General features: G+C 48.8%; 1 protein-coding gene across 2 annotated transcripts in view; it reads right to left on the bottom strand.

Moving 5' to 3' along the window:
• The window catches only part of NOS1 (nitric oxide synthase 1), an 82961-nt gene that overhangs the window by 60406 nt on the left and 5752 nt on the right, over nt 1-16803 (bottom strand). For both annotated transcript variants that reach the window (XM_032876188.1, XM_032876189.1), the window contains exon 2: nt 7804-7930. In XM_032876188.1, coding sequence (XP_032732079.1) covers nt 7804-7930 — 127 coding nt within the window. The remainder of the gene's footprint in view (nt 1-7803; nt 7931-16803) is intronic.

Genomic DNA, 16803 nt, shown 5'->3' with positions numbered 1-16803 from the left:
GTTGCGTTGCTGAGTAGATGCTGACGTGGCACTGATATTGCAAAGTGGCCAGATGTTATTAGACAACTTTGAACTTGATCCCATTACCAGACCAAATGTATATGAGCATGATGAATTGATTTTAAAAGAAATCCTGTAATGATCTTGTGGCCCATCCCCATTCTATTACATTTGTACTATGTGCATGTGTTGATTAAAAGCATTAACTTGCTAAATATTTAAAATGCACAAGGCTTGCAATCATGTTTTGAGCTTTTTACTTTACAAGGTATCTTGTGACACTCAGAAAATGAAAGTCCTATGAACCTCTGAGAATCTCTGTTTGGAGGGGTGTCCGTTTGCACAGTGTGGAAGAAAAAGGACTTTGCCTTAACATGGCTTATCTGGGAAAAGAACATGAATGTGGTTTGATGCCGTGAATAAGCGTGGGAGTGGTATCGCCGATTCCTGAACCAGACATCATTGTCCCACTGGAAACAGTTGGGACAGCTTGCTTTGAATACACTCGCTATTAAAACAAACAGTTAGCAAAATATGTGGAAATTCCTGCAGGGCTGAACCCAAACCCCCATCAATTCAGGCCCCGCTTCCTGGCTCTGCCCTGGCTCTGCCTACCTGGGGTAGCAGGACCTGAAGGGCTGGTCTCATGGCTAAGTGACGGAGAAGGAGCCCGAGGGTCACCAGCTGGTGATGGCGTGGGTAGAGGGAAGCAAAATATCAGCAAGGTTTGGATTCTGCTGTCACTGGGGGCTGAGGGAGACTCCGTTCCACATCCGTTCCCAGAAAGTATCTTTGTTGAGGCTTTTTCTTGGTGTCCAGTTTGAGAGCATCCTATGACAGTGTGATAACTGCTGTGTGTGTGTGATGTCTGTGGCTCCTCTCAGAAGTGGAAGTTTCTGGAAGTCAAGGCAACCATTTGATGAAAAGACAATGCCCAGACGGTGAACTTCTCAACTTCCATCATGAGCAATATTTAGCAAATGCCTATTCAGTGGCTGAGCGGGGCTATGCCACTGCACATCTCCTCCTCCTCGTGGTGACCCATCTTTGGGAGGGGAAGACGGAGGCTCTGAGAGGTGAAATGACTATCTTCAAATTAACTGCTAACAGGCAACAGAGCAGGCCGTGGGATTCAGGCCCTCAAGGGCTGGGCCTTTCCACTGTAGACCCCAGCTGTCGGCCCCTGTGGACTCCTAGAGCCTGACCCCTGGCCCTGCAGCAGAAAGACACACGCTGCTTTGATCACGATCAACAAGGATGACGATGGAGTCACAAAGGGAGAGGGGGCAGCTCTGTCACCCAGACTAGCCGGCTACTCACATTCCCTTTCCAGGCACGGAGATGTGCTTCCTGCCCTCTCAGCCTCACGTTAGCCATACAACAATGAGCGGTAAAACTGTACCTAAACAAACCTGACCAGAATCAGCCAAAGGAAACAACAGCCACAGCGACAATAATAATAATAATAATGATGACGCACATTTTCGGAACCCTCATTCTGTGCGGGGCCTTTAAGAATTAAGAGCGGGCTGTGGGGCTCTGCCCCTCACGAGTCACGTGACCTTCCTCAAGTGAACCCTCTGTGCCTCAGTTCAGTCATCTGTAAAATGGGGGCGACAGTACTTCATTGGGTTGGGGTGTGGGGGGTTCCGCGAGACCGGGGACCTGAGGTGCTCAGCACCACGCCGGACGGGGCTCAACACACATTATCAGCTGCTATTCTCACAGACGTGGTCGCTTCACACCTCACCTCCCCAGAACTGGAAGAGCCTGTTAGGAAACGGGGCCTCCGTGCAGATGCTGTTTTGTAGTCTGACCAAGGTCACCGGGAGGAGGAGACCCAAACGGAGAGGTCCCCAGAGCTGGGGCTGGGGAGTCCAAGAGTCTGAATGGCCATGCCCTACAACGGGGCACGGGGATCCACGTTATTGTTATTTTTACCCTGCTGCCATTAACGTGCATGTTTCCTGACAGCTGGCTGGGATGTCGCGGAGAGGCAGGGAGTGTCGCCGGTTTGCCTTCACTGAGATGCAGCAGCCCGGCTGGGGCTGGCTGCCTGCTTTCGGCTTTCGGCAAAGCCAGCACCCGCTGGACAGCTGGGGTGCGTGCCTGGGCGGAGAGGCGCCCTGTCCCCCCTCTGATCCTCTGATCGCTGGGGAACCACAAGCACTCCCCCTCCCCTCGCCTCCTAATTTGGGGCTTTCTAGGAACTGGGATAATGCTAACACTTCATAGTACAGAAAAGCTTCTCAACAGATTTTGACATTTTGAAAGCAGCTAGCAAGCCCCGTGTCCCCAGGGGTAAGGAAATGCCAGGCTCCAGATGAGGTGGTGGGCAGGGGGATTTTGATGTAACAGTCATCTATCTGATATTGCCAGTGCCAGCAAGAGGCTGGAGAGAAGGGCAGAGAGTTGAATAAGTCAGGGGAGCCGTATTGGAAATCCCACCTCCCCCAGGCCCAAGATCCTTCCTCACATCCACGGAGCAGACTGATGCTTAATAAGTAACTGAAAAATAGACATTCAGCCCTGAAGCAGGACACAATTCACCTTTTCCCCCTTCGGAAAGCAAATCAGGCAGGTAAGGAAAAAATTGCCTTATAAGAAGGGAAGCACAGGGGCGCCTGAGTGGCTCAGTCAGTTAAGGACCCAACTCTTGATTTTGACTCAGGTCATGATCTCGGGGTCGTGAGATCGAGCCCCCATCGGCCTCCGCTTGGGCATGAAGTCGGCCCAAGATTCTCTCTTTCCCTTTCCATCTGCCCCTCCCTTTCAAATAAGTAAAATCTTTTTTAAAAAAGATTTTATTTATTGGGGCACCTGGGTGGCTCAGTGGGCTAAAGCCTCTGCCTTTGGCTCAGGTCATGATCCCAGGGTCCTGGGATTGAGCCCCGCATCAGGCTCTCTACTCAGCAGGGAGCCTGCTTCCTCTTCTCTCTCTGCCTGCCTCTGCCTACTTGTGATCTGTCAAATTAATAAATAAAATCTTAAAAAAAACAAAGAAAAGAAAAGAAGAAGGGAAGCAGAGAAGGGCTTGATTCAAATGTTGAGGTTTTGCAGGGAGAATGGACCAATGGCAGTTTCTCAAGTCATTTACATAGGGTAGCATTTTCACTTAAGAGGATTATTATGTCAAGGGCCTTAAGAATGGTGTCAAAAGTCCATATGTGGGGCACCTGGGTGGCTCAGAGGGTTAAAGCCTCTGCCTTCGGCTCAGGTCATGATGCCAGGGTCCTGGGATCGAGCCCCGCATCGGGCTCTTTCCTTGGTAGGGAGCCTGCTTCCTCCTCTCTCTCTCTGCCTGCCTCTCTGCCTACTTGTGATCTCTCTCTGTCGAATAAATAAATAAGATCTTAAAAAAAAAAAAAAAAGTCCATATGTGTCCCAGGAGGTATCAGCACTAAAGATGACCTCAGAGGTCCAACAATGATCCTTAGCAAGAAAAAAAAAAGCAGTGTATCCTGTATCTGCCACAGTGGTTCCTTTTACTATAATACCTTTTCCTACTTTCTACTTGGCAAATTCCTATATGACCTTCCAAACCCAGTTCAAATGTTACCTCTTCAGCTAAACATTTCCTAATACCTGCTGAGGTATTTATGTTCCCACAGTGTTTTGTTTCCCTTTGTATTTTAGGATTAAATGCACTGTACTGGTGTCTGTCTCCCCACGTTCATCTGTGAAGGTCTTATGGGAGGGAGGGCGAGGTTTAGTCATCTTTGTTTCTACCCCAGGGCTACACATGTGGCAGGGGTCAGGTAAAGGTTTGGTGATGGGGGAGCTGATTTATTCTATCTACCAGCCCAGGCCAGAGAGAGTTTGTAAAGGGATGTTAAAGACGAGCGTTACATGGGTCAGTTAAGCATCTGCCTTCGGCTCAGCTCATGATCCTAGGGTCCTGGAATCGGGTCCCATGTCAGGCTCCCTGCTCAGCGGGGAGCTGCTTCTCCCTCTCCTCCCTGCTCCTGCTCCTGCTATCTATCTTAAAATAAAGGAAAAAAGAAAAGAAAAAAAAGGGAAAAGACGAGCATTACAGTCATTCACACACTGTATTCTGGTGACGAGGGACTTGAGTCTCACTGGCTGTACCGACTGCGGAAACCGTTAGCAAGAAAAATCACCACTAGATAGAGATGAACATCTCAGCCTCCAGAGACCGCCTGAAGAGAAGGTGCTTCTGTGGCTGATTTTCCTTGACTCCGGATAGAGGAGAGAATCAAGAAGGAAGGGGCAGATCTCACTATTCCTTCAGGGAGCTAACAGTCTTCTGAATCAAGAAGTTCTTTCTCTTGTCTAGCTTATATCCACCCAGCTTCCCCTGGACTCTGTCCCCTTTGGCCCCGTCCTTGGGGAAAATGCAGACCAGCTGTTTTTTTCACCTGCCCTGTCTCTTCCTGACTCAGGAAGGCAGGTAGTAGCTGGGTCTCTCTTTGTATTATTAACAATGCTAACCGCCCCCCCGCAGATGTCTAAAAAAGTAGCGAATGTGGGTTACAACTGGGAGGAAGGAAGCCGGTCCCGGGAGCTCCAGGTAAAGTGGCTTTGAGCAGGTAGAGAAGAAGCTAGGCATATATGCCGGTCTTTTAGGGTGGAAAGAAGAACATTACGTTTTTTATTAATTTGCTTGGCCTGGGAAACATTTCTCAGCACTGTGGCTATGGAGATGTCTAGCAGGAAGTAACAGGGCTGCTTCCATAGTGCTGAGGCTGGGACTCAAATATAACCAGCCACTTAGATCTCTACCCTCTTTCAGCTGTATCTCTGAGACGCATTTGGAAAACTGAGGCACAGACAACCGAGTCAGGGTGATCTTGATAGCCGGTGGTTTTGGGATCAAAATGACACTGAGGATTTGCCGGTGATAAAGGAGAGAATGTACCTCCTGGCATGGCTGATCTGCATGTCATGAATCCAGGAGCTCCCAATTCTAAAACTGTCTTATCCTTAGGAAGATGTGATTGTTCCTACCTTGCCCAGCACCGTCTCTCCTTCTCCAGACAAAGGGAACGACCATTTTTGAGGAGCTTTAAGGCAAGTTCTCAGCACCTCTTCCTGATGGCTATGGCCAAAATGTTTAAGTCCCTCTGACTCCCAAATGCATATGTTGAAACCTAATCCCCAAGGTGGGGGTATTCGTGGGTGGGGACTTGGGGAAGGGATTAGATCACCTTCTAAAAGAGACCCAGAGAGATGCTTCTTCTGCCCTGTGAGGACACAGCGAGAGAAGACCTCTGCCATGAACCAGGAAGTGGGCTCTCAGCAGACCCTGAACTGCTGTTGCCTTGATCTTGGACTTCCCAGCCTCTAGAACTGTGAGAAATAAATGTGTTTTTTGTAAGCCACCCAGTTGATGGAATTCTGGAATTAGAGCAGTCTGCCTGACCTAAGACACTGATCATTGCACCATGAAGCTCTGAAAAGAGGGCCAGTGGTCTTATTAATCACTTCTGCCCCATTCCCAATATTGAGAGCCCCACTCCTCGGGCCTGAAGTTCAAGGTTATGATTTCTAAGCTATCACTGTCAAGCCGAGGTAAGCAGTATAAAAGGAAATGGCCATCATCCTGCCGTTGCTTAGAATTCAGCAGTGACTTTAAGGGTCTTTCTCATGGGGTCAAAGCATCCTCTGCTTTGTCTCTGTAGGTCAGGTCTCAGGAGTAAATGCAAACCAGCAGTTACAAACTCTGACACCTGGAGGGATAGGTACGTAGATAAGGTAAATTAGCAAAGCAGGCTAGCTAATTTCAAGATGAAACACTCGGTTGCATATTAAACACATAAGAATATTCTTCATTTCTGCAAAACAAGAAATCTTTCTCATGTTTCCTGAAACATACAAACCTCCTGGTTTATTTTTACCTGCCACTTATAATAAAGTTATGGATATAAAAATATTTCCCTTTCATCCTAAGAAAACCAATAGTACTAATGTTACAAAAAGTAACAACAGACAATGGTCTTAAGGGGAGGGGTACAATAGGAAGTGGTGGGGACTGTGGCAAACTGGAAAGTCCATGCTCTGTCCATGCAGATTATTGTCTCGTAAGAATATAGGCTTGAGGTGGTCAGAGTGTCCACCTTTTTTAAGAGAAGCTGTGAATACAACACTTATATAAAATTTTAAAACACTGGCAGTAAATTCAAAGTATAAATACAAATTATCCTTTAAGGCAATATAGTACAGACCTAACAAATCATGTCCAGAGCCTGGGTCTAGCCTGAGGCTGTCTCTTTCTGTCTTGCAAGGATTTGAATTATGGCAATACCCCTTTCTTTTCAGTTAAGAAAGGAAATACAAAGAAGAATGTTAACTTTATTTGCTCGATTAATCATGAATGGAAAATAGCCCCCTCACAGCTCACAGTGTGGCCCTGAGTTTTGAGGACAGCATAATAGACGTCTCTATTGGTGTTCCTCCTCCAAGCATTCCTAGATGTCACTGCAAGAGGGTGAGTCACTAGCCAGGGGGAGCATAGCTCTGACCTACCGCAGAATCCCTGACATCCTTATCTTCCTGGCTAGCTATCAGCCGCTAAGGAAAGCAATCCGCGCTGAGGCTCTGGAATGTTCCCTCCTCCCCTTGGGAGGCTATGTAGAGAGGCTTTGGGTCATTGCTCAGGTGAGCTGGTAGTGAAAGGTGCCATCCATCCAGATACATCAGAAGACAGAACCTGGACCCCTGCCCCGTCCTATCCAGGGTGGATGAGAAGAAGGTGACTTGGGCCATCTCCCTGTTCTGGCCTCCCACACACCATTCCTCCCATAAATCGTTGCAGTGCAGAGGATAGGTAGCAAATTCATCTGCTTTAATAGGGTTGCACTGGCCTGGTCTGTGAGCTGCCCAAGCAGGTGAGAATGAGGTACTGCCTATCTCTAGCCAAATCTCTCTATGCTCAGAAACAACATCGACTCAGCTGTCAAAACACACCTCAGCAAACTGGCAAAGACCGAAAAGTTTGATAATACGTTAGACTGGTGAGGCTGTGGGGACACCATTGCTCTCCTGCTTAGCTGGTAGGATTGGGACAATGTTTACGGTGAGCCATTTCTCCATTTCTGCCCCAATCACAAATGTATATGATCGCTGAGCCAGCAATATCACGTCTAGGAATTTATGCTGTTGAAAAGATGTGTCATGCGGGGGCATCTAGGCAATGTCATGGCAGAATCCCGGCAAGGACCTGAGTGTCCATTATGGAGGACTGGCTCAGTAGGTATGGCAGAGCCATGTAATGGAATATTATACAGCTGTGAAAAAGAGCCAGGCCTCCCCTCTCCTACAAATTGGGGGTAATCACCAGAATATGTTGATAAGTGAAAAGCGAGGTACAGAGAAATATGTATAATGTGTTCTCATTTGCATGAAAACAGTGTTTGTGTGTGTGTGTGTGTGTGTGTGTGTGTGTTTGAGTCTATGCGTAAAGTATTGTGGAAAGAACCACAGAGATGATAAATATTGCTGGAATTGCTGGAATGTGGCTGGAATTAGAGGAGAGAGGAAAGCTTTTTACCGTGTATCTTTACTTTCTAAATTTGGGATGTGAATGGCATGGGAGTGCCTCTGTTGGTGAAAACAGAACTGAATTTCAAAAAATGGCAAGATCATGAACAAAGCAAAACAAAGCCAAAACCCATCTCCTAGGAGGCATGCTCCTGGCCTCAGAGTCCCTGAGCTCTCTAGGCGTAGTGGATCATTCCCATCCCAACATGGTTTGACATTTGCCATCCCCTCCCCTCCTCTTCATGCTAGGGAAGGTTTAGGGAGCCGTGCAGTGTGGGAGCCAAGCTGGCACCACCCGCTTACCTGCTCCTTCTCTGAATATGGGTTGTTGAGGATGACGGGCACATGGTCCTTCCCCCACAGGTCACTGAAGACTCGGTCATTCTCCACGCCAAGGGGCAGCGGTTTGTGTGACTTGCCATCCACACCTCTGGAAAACAACGTAGGGGAAGTGAGAAAGGCATGATCTCAGCAGGGACAGGCTGATGGCCCCGGTCTGCAAGACCTACATCTGTACAGAATTTCTACAGTCACCCTCAGGACTCTGCACGGAGCCAACACGCTGTGGGTGCCCAGCTTGCTGCTCAGCAGAATCACCAGCAACATGTGGGAAGGCAGGCAGCCCCCTCGCCAAGCACAGAGGTGAGCTCACGGACGTCGGCGCTGATGGCTGGTACATACCCAACTTTGTGGGCATCGCTTCCGGATGGCCACGACCTGGCCTTGGTCCTCCTTCTCACTTCCCCATTTCAAAGATCCAGGGACACAGAAGGCTCATCCCCTGGCAGAGCCCTGGACAACTTCAGATGTAGGAGGCAGGACAGAGAAGACAACAAGCCCCGGGGGACTGGGTGATTGGTCATCCTAATTCTGAATAAGCACTAATAATGAGACTAATGATAGCTGCGCCAAGAGAAACAGAAATGATTCTGAAAATGAGGGGAACAGAGCAACAAAATAAATAAGACCATAAAAATGATAGCTAGTGTTTATTAAGCATTTATGTGTCAAGCACCTTACAAGGGTTTTAATTTAATCCTTTTGACAACTCTATGAGGTAGGGATGGTTATTAACGACGTTTTATGGATGTTGTAACCGAGACAGACACTAAGATGCCCAGGGTCACAGTTTTTCAGTCCAGTATTCACAGCCATTCTGAATTGGAGGCTCTCATTATCATCATCATCATCACCCTCATCACCATCACCACAACCACCCTCATTACCATCACCACAACCACCTTCATCACCATCACCACCACCACCACCCTCATCACCATCACCATCACCACCACCACCCTCATCACCATCACCATCATCACCACCACCACTCTCATCAACATCACCATCATTACCCACCACCCTCATCACCAGCATCACCACTACCACCCTCATCACCATTACCATCACCACCACCACCACCCTCATCACCATCACCATCACCCTCATCACCACCATCACCCTCATCACCATCACCATCATTACCACCATCACCCTCATGACCACCACCCTCATCACCATCGCCATCATCACTACCACTCTCATCACCATCACCATCACCACCACCATCACCCTCATCACCACCATCACCCTCATCACCACCATCACCCTCATCACCAGCATCACCACCACCACCCTCATCACTATCAACATCATCAGCACCACCCTCATCACCATCACCGTCATCACCACCACCACCACCCTCATCACCATCACCATCATTACCTACCACCCTCATCACCATCACCAGCATCACTGTCATCACCATCACTACCAACACCAAGATCACCATCATTACTATTGTCATCACCATCACCACCATCATCACCACCATCAACACCATCATCACTATCACCATCATTACTATTGTCATCACCATTACCACCATCATCACCACCATCACCACCATCATCACTATCACCATCATCACCATCAATACCACCACCACCACCATCACATTAACAGAATCACTATCATCACTATCACCATCCCAAGTACCATCACATCATCATCATCACCATCATTACTATTGCCATCAACACCATCACCACCACCACCCAAACTTCCACTGATACCACCACCACCACCATTATTCTGATGATCATCACCATCCAGCTTCTCCTCATCCGCATAACCATCATTGCCATAATCACTCTCATCATTACCATCATCACCATCACTACCAGTATCACCATCCTCCTCCACTGTCACCATCATTAGCATCTTCATTACCATAATCATAATCTTCATAATCATCATCGGATAAGGAGATGGAGGTCCAGAGAGGTTAAATCATTAGCCCAAATTACACAGCTATGTGCAGGAGTTGGGATTCAAACCCAGACTTGCTCTCTAAGTGCTGACTTCTTAACTGCAAAGCTTTCCTGGCTCTCTGCTCTTGAACTCAGATTCGGGAGGAGACAATCTCAGCTAGGTTCTGCAGCCTGGTCATCCTCTAAAGATGGAGATAAGTCATGGCTGAGATGGAGCTGACTTCATATCACAATCCAGACCTTCTGACCAGCTCTGCCTCACCTCTGTCCTTCTTCCCTCTGAGCTCTGTCCTCCTGCTTCCTGACAATGGGCCTCTTTTTAGCCCTCCCATCCACTTTCACTCTGACTATAACGTCTGTCTGCTCCCCAGCTTCGGGCACCGTGGCTTCTCTGGAGCCCCTCTTGATTTTGGTCCCAGGTATCAAGGCTGACCCTTACCTAGCCCTTTGCTCTACCTTCCCAGCTTTAGGGATTTATAATCCCGGTCCCATCATTTCCCCCAACCCCTAGTCTGCGCCGATGGTCATTCGGGATCAATCGGAAGCCAGGGCTCAAGTTCTGAGGGCAGGGCCCCGAGTGGCCCCTCCAGCTGCTCACTCGGGGCCAGTCGCACCTCCTCCTTGCTGTGTTTCACAAAGCGCTGGTGGCCTGCGTCAGAGCCACTTCCACTCTTCTGCGTGGAGAGGTCTGCAATTGTCAGAGGGAACATTCTGTTTTACCCTCTTGAAAATGTCACCAAACACACTGGGAGTGGTTCTTGATTACAGACATTTCACAAGCCAGTGGTTTACCTACATGGTGATCAACAGAGGAATTTTCTGTTGAGATGGCTGCTCCCAATGTCACTCAGCTCCCGCTCAGCTCTGAAACGCCCGATCTTATGATATCATGTGACTATAAATGGGGCTTCAGCAGAGATGAAAGGCTGATACTGTTTGAGGGTCTGTAACATACCAGGTGCTGGTGGAGAAGTGATTTCATTTACTCTCAACAGACTGTTTTACAGAGGCAAAAACTGAGCCCAGAGAGGTTATGTATGTTTCCCAGGCTCCCACAGTAAGCACAGAGAAGGGCTGAGATTTGAAACTAGGTCTGATTGATGCTCGCCCCAGATCCTTCCGTTTTTAAACAGAGACAGGAGAAAGGAGTTACTCCAAGCCAGAGGCTAAAGAGCAAGGAATCCAACCTCTCTTGCTGAATGAGGCCAGTCTGCAAACATTACAGGGAACAATTACCTAGGCAACTCCGAAATGGCTCACATGGCTTGTCTGTCGTGAATCTTCAGGGAGACCTGCTTTTATCCTCACCCTCCTTGCTCCTTTTTTAAGAGCCTTTAACACCTCTGTTTAAATAATGCATTTGAAGTGTTTTGTCAACACAAACTTATTTAAGAGTCCCGTGTGATGAGCTGGGGAGGAATATTTTTAATATGGGACCAAGGGGAACACCCAGGTTGAGCTATTTTGTTTCCATTCACCCAAGAGCAAAATCAGAAGTAGATTTCCGTAGATTCTCAGCTCCCAGTCTGACAGTGATAACCAGGTCTGAGGGGAAATCAGGCTAATTGTAGTGAATCTGCTCACCCTGGGATCTAGCCGCTTAATGGGTTCCTACGGGAACCAGGAAGCTACTGGTTAAGAGGGTGGGCTATCGGTTGGGTGGCATTGGGTTCAACTCTTGGCTCTGCTGGTTATAAGTTGTGCAACTTTGGATACTTATGCCGTCTGAATCTCCATTGATTCATCTCTAAAGCAGGTTAATAATACCTAGTTCATGGGATTGCAGCAATGGTTAAACGAGGTTAAGCTGATAGCCCTTAGCTGTGTGGCACCTGCTGTTACTTCTTCTACTGTGTTCATGGGCTGATTAGACAGAAACAGAAAAAGGGAAAATGCTGGTTCTGTATAAAACAGCCAAGGTTGCTCTAAGCCAGCATGGTCTGGTAGAACTTTCTGTGATGATGGGAACATCCTATGTCTACATTGTCCAATTTTATAGCCACTGGTTACATGTGGGAACGAGTACTTGAAATGTGCCCATGGTCAGTGAGAAACTGAATCTGAAATTTTATCTAATTTTAATGAAATTTAAGTAGCTAAATGTGGCTGGCGGTTATAGCACTGGACAGTGGCCCCTCAAGGACTTGGAACATTAAGTTCCAAGGACTTAATGTCTCGGAAGCCTGGGAAAGGAGGCATTCATCGCTTTTGCTGAGAAAAAGCATGTTCTCTGGGGGTTGGACAGCGCAGGTAGGGATGCTCAGACCCTTTCTGAGCTGTCATGTCTTGTTCCTAAGGTACAGGACTTCAGGAATTCTCTGCTTCCCTTCCAGACTCCTACCTCCCATCATTCTCAATCCTGATCTCCACTCTCTCCTCCTCCCAAAGAGCACCCTGTTGTCTGCTCTTACCTTTATACTTGACCTCCCTGGAATGCCCTTTCACCCTCCCTCTGCCAGGAATTAGCTCCTACTCAACCTTCAACACCCACTTCACACCCCTCCTCTCCTGTGGGTTAAACAAGGTCATGAGTGTAAAATGCCCAACACATAGTCAGAACTAATTAAACATGGGTGTCTTCACTGACAACGAAGGTAACTTAAGCTCAGAGAGATTAGGTAACTCGTCAAAGGTCGCGCTACCAATGAGCAGTGGAGAAAGCCTGAAAGTCAGATGTTCCCTTCTTGCTGTTCCCCTAGCTGAGAGTCACTGAGAACAGTGGTGGTGGGGGAGACATTTGGTTGAGCCACATACTGGTGAAGAACCTCAAATTCAGATTTGGGCTTTCCCCCCGAATGGGGTAGAGGTGTTGAATATATTTATCTGTTGAATGAGAGCCTGGTCACTTTCATGTATCATTTCTTCTTTCAATAAATAAACTGGGAGCCCATAGATGGATGGGATAGGGTCTGTCTTGACTTCTTAGAAGCTTAGAGGGTGACTCTCCTATGCCAGTACTTATGAATGTTGGTCCTGCCCAGCTGTCTGGAGTGGTTTCGGTTTAGATCAGAGTTTCTCAACCTGGAACTATTGATATCTTGGGAGCTGGACCTATCTTTGTTGTGGGGGGCTGTCCCGGACGCTGAAGGATGCTTAGCAGCATCCCTGATCTCTGCCCATTAGATACCAAGAACACCCTTCTTCCCTCCACAGTCCCTGCCAGTTGTGACAATCCAAAATGTCTCCAGACATTGCCCAATGTCCCTTTGGGGAGGAAGCAAAATGTACCCCTTAGTGAGAGGCATTGGCTTAGCTGTGGCTGAGGACCCAACATCATGCTTCCTCCGCAGTCCCTCCCATCCTTGCTCTGTGGCCATCTCTACGTCTATGAGGATTTATTCACTAGTTGCCCCTTGTTCCCAGATGGGACTGAAGAACCTGCCTCCCGTATGTGGCTTCTACCCCTTCTCAGGCATCCATAGCCCCCTGCATAGGCCATCCTCCAGTGGGCTTGCTTTCCAGGGTAGACCAGGATCCCCGCGGCCATCATGTGGTCACATTAGGCAGTTCTCACACTTCAGGAGGCATCAGAATCAACCGAGGGGCCTGTTAAAGTCTCTCTGAACTTGCCCCCTAGACAGTCTGAGGTAGCGGGTCTAGATGGGAAGCCTGGAATCTGCATTGTCCAAAGCACCCCATGTGGTCCACGGACTTCCTTGAAGACCCATCTTCCTGGGAGGGCTATGGGGCCTGACTCTAGCAAGGAACAGCAAGGTTCCTTCCTGTTTAGAAATGTCAGCATCCTCCAAGCTCCTTCTCTTCTTTCTCCTCATAAGACCAGGCATGGTGCTTTATCTTCCGCTCAGCACGCATTTTCTGTGCTTTCTGGCAAGGACTAAACTAAAGCCTCTTTTCTTCCATTTCGCTAGCTGGACAGTCAACCCCAAGCTAACACAGTCAGTCTGGCATCTCTAGACCTTCCAAAAACTTTCGCCAGCTCTTTCCCACTGAGGCTTCCTGGGGGCCAGGCCTTGGGCTCTCAGGCAGGGCGTGTGGGGGTCCTGGGTCAATGCCACAGGAAGTTTGCACAGGTGCGGGTCACCCCAGTGCCGACCACTAACTAATCCCGAATACCCAGGATGGGGAGCAGGTGGGCCAGGCCTGTGTGTCATGCACAGTCTGGAGGTAGGGGCTGCCTGCTCCGCCCCGACCAGGCGAGAAGGCTGCTGAGGAGCAGCTCGTCCTGGCAGGAGGCCTGCCGCGTCTCTCCTCAGACATCGCACTACGCTCTGACCCCCTTCTCACTGTCCACCCTCCACCTGCTCTCGGATATTGGGAGCGAAGTTAGAGTAGGAAGACTTGGGGGCCGTAGAAAAATGAGTCTTAGGTCTCTGCAAAGCTCTGTTCTAGATCTCATTGTGCTGGAGTCGGGGAAGATGATGAAAGGGGAGACTAGGCTCTTGAGAGCTAGAATTTTACCGCAGTGCTCTAGCTGAGAAGTGAGGTGAGGGCCTCTGGGCTCAGCAACAATCAGGACTGTAATTCTTCACATCACAAAAACTGGACAGGATCCTCAAACACCAGTGTTTACAGCGTCCAGGCTGAGCCGATTGGCGGACTCGGGATCCTGGGGAGCTGGAGAGCCCGCGCTAGGCCCCGCCCAGCTCCCCAGGCTGGCTGTCTCCCCACGAATAGAGTTGATGCTAATAGCTCTTCTGATATTCTCTTTATTTTTGAGAGGCTGGAAATCAGTTTCATTGTGAAACCTCTTGCTTTCTCTATTTTGCCACAAAATCATTCTTTAGAAAACTCTGTAGGCCTCCCAATAAAACTTGTAGGTGATCTGGGTGGGACCTTCTATCCCCTGTTTGTGACCTGTGACCTAAAGGGATATCTGAGCTCCTCCCCCTAGAGTGATGCTCTGGAGAGGTCACATGGAGCAGTGTACCTTCGGGGTGGGCTGGACAGGAGGGGGACTGGTCAGCTGCCCGGCCTGTGATGAATGTGCTCACTACTGACCTTAAGGAAGAACCTGGAAGGAATCTTAGGGCTCATCTGGTCCACATACTACTTTTACAGATGGGGAAACTGAGGCCCAGAGAGGTCCAGGGGCTTTTCTAAAATATGTAGGTGCTGAGTGGCAAAGCGGGGACTCGAAGTAAGGTCACGGAACCCAGTCCAGTGAGACCTCATAGTAATGGCCAGTTGAGGACCTGGGCACAGCATTCTCCAGGGGGCTTGTTGGATGAGTGCAGTGGGCTAAAAGTGGCCCCCAGAGACATCAAGCCCTAACCCCTGGAACCCATATATGTTACCTTACATGGAAAGGGGGTCTTTGCAGGGGTGATGGAAGTTGAGGATGTTGAAAATGGGGAGATTCTCTTGGATTAACTGGGTAGGCCCTAAATGCCATCACACGGGTCCTTAGAAGAAGGAAGCCGAGGGAGATCTGCCATAAGAGAGGAAGACCATGTGACCCTGGAGGCAAGAGGCCGCATGCTGGCTCTGAAGGGTCAGGAAGGGGCTACTAGCCAAGAAAGGCAAAGAATGCAGCTCTCACCACTGCAGAAGGTAAGGAAACAGATTCACCTCTAGAGCCTCCAGACCTAAGACCTTTGGAGCTGTAGGAGAATAAATGCGGGTTGTTTTAGGCCACCACATTTGTGATCTTTGTTATTGAAGCAAGGAGCAGGGGAAACTGAGACAGTTTCCTGCCAGGGAAGGGATGGGGCAGGGATGGCGGGGGGGGGGGTGCAGAATTAGTGTCCTGGCCCACACGTTATGTCACTGCCTACCTCTTTATTCCTACTCACTACGCTCACGTCCCACAGACCTTCTTTCTGTTCCTTGAACATCCTACCTTGTTCCTGCCTCAGGGCCTTTGCTCCTGCTGTACCTTCTGCCAGGAATGCCCTTCCCTAGATTTCACATTCACACCTTCTGGCCTCAGTATAAATTTTGCCTTTTTAGGGAGGCTTTCTCCGACTCTCTGATCTAGTTTTGTTTTTGTTTTTTTAAACCTAACCCCAAGCCTTGTTTCTTCAAATCACCATGTTATTATTATTTTTTAATGTTAGTCACCATACAGTACATCATTGGTTTCTGATGTAGTGTTCCATGTCTCTCATGCAATTTCTAAAGTGATTGCCTGAGGCTACCTGTTTATTATTCCCTTCTTGTCTATGACTTCTTAATGACAGAGGCTCCTCAGTGGATCCCCAGTTCCAAGGACAGTATCTGGGGCAGAACAGATAGATACTCAATAAATATTTGTTGAATGAAAGATGGTGAGAAGGCCCCTGGTTACAGGCTGTCTGGGGTGAGCAGGTGGCTGGGTGGGCTTAGTCCATAGCTCTTCCCCAGAATGAGGGGCTGGGTGCCCACATGACAAAGTGGCGGGGACACAGATGGAAGAGAGGGTAAAGCAAGAGTAACGACTCCATAACTAGGACTCCAATCCCTTCCCTAGGAAAGGACGGACTGGGGAAGCCCCAGGTGTTCAAATGGTCAGGATGAGAATGAAAGCTCACACTGACACTCAGTGCAAAGGCAGTCATTGGAGTCCATGCCAACAGAGTGACTCAAAGCCATGAGTCAAGTGCAGCCAGAGAGGAAGTCCTCTACTGCAGACAGCCCTGGAGTCAGGGCGGTTGTTTGTTGGTCTGAGTTCAGTTCTCCGGGGGTGCTATCTCTCATCTCTCTCTCCCTTCCAGACTGAGAAAGTACTCCAGCGTCCTCAGCAGCTTGATGGCAAGCGGTCAAGTACGCTGTGGCCGACAGTGCCATCTATGCTGGTAGCAGCCAAGACCATGGGCTCGGGGTCAAGTCCTGGCTTTGCTACTTGTGAGCTGTGTGACCCTGCACCTCTCTGAGCCTTGGTTTGCTTATTAGGAAAACAGGTGCTAAGAGGAGCAAACGAACTCATCAATGTCAAGACCTTCACATGGGGCCGGGCCCACCTGGAGTGCTCAGTATAGGTTGACCCTCATCACGATGACGAAACACAGGCTTGTAACAGGTTACCTCCTCTCCCCCGTTAAGCTCATTCTCTGGGCTCGAAATGGACTTCTGTGCCTCCAGCCACGTTCTC

Source organism: Lontra canadensis, unplaced genomic scaffold (assembly GCF_010015895.1).
Source record: "Lontra canadensis isolate GAN:19392208 unplaced genomic scaffold, GSC_riverotter_1.0 scaffold58, whole genome shotgun sequence".
NCBI classification, from domain to species: Eukaryota; Metazoa; Chordata; class Mammalia; order Carnivora; family Mustelidae; genus Lontra; species Lontra canadensis.
Note: the sequence above shows the minus strand (reverse complement) of the source record. Positions and strands in the feature narration are given on the sequence as shown.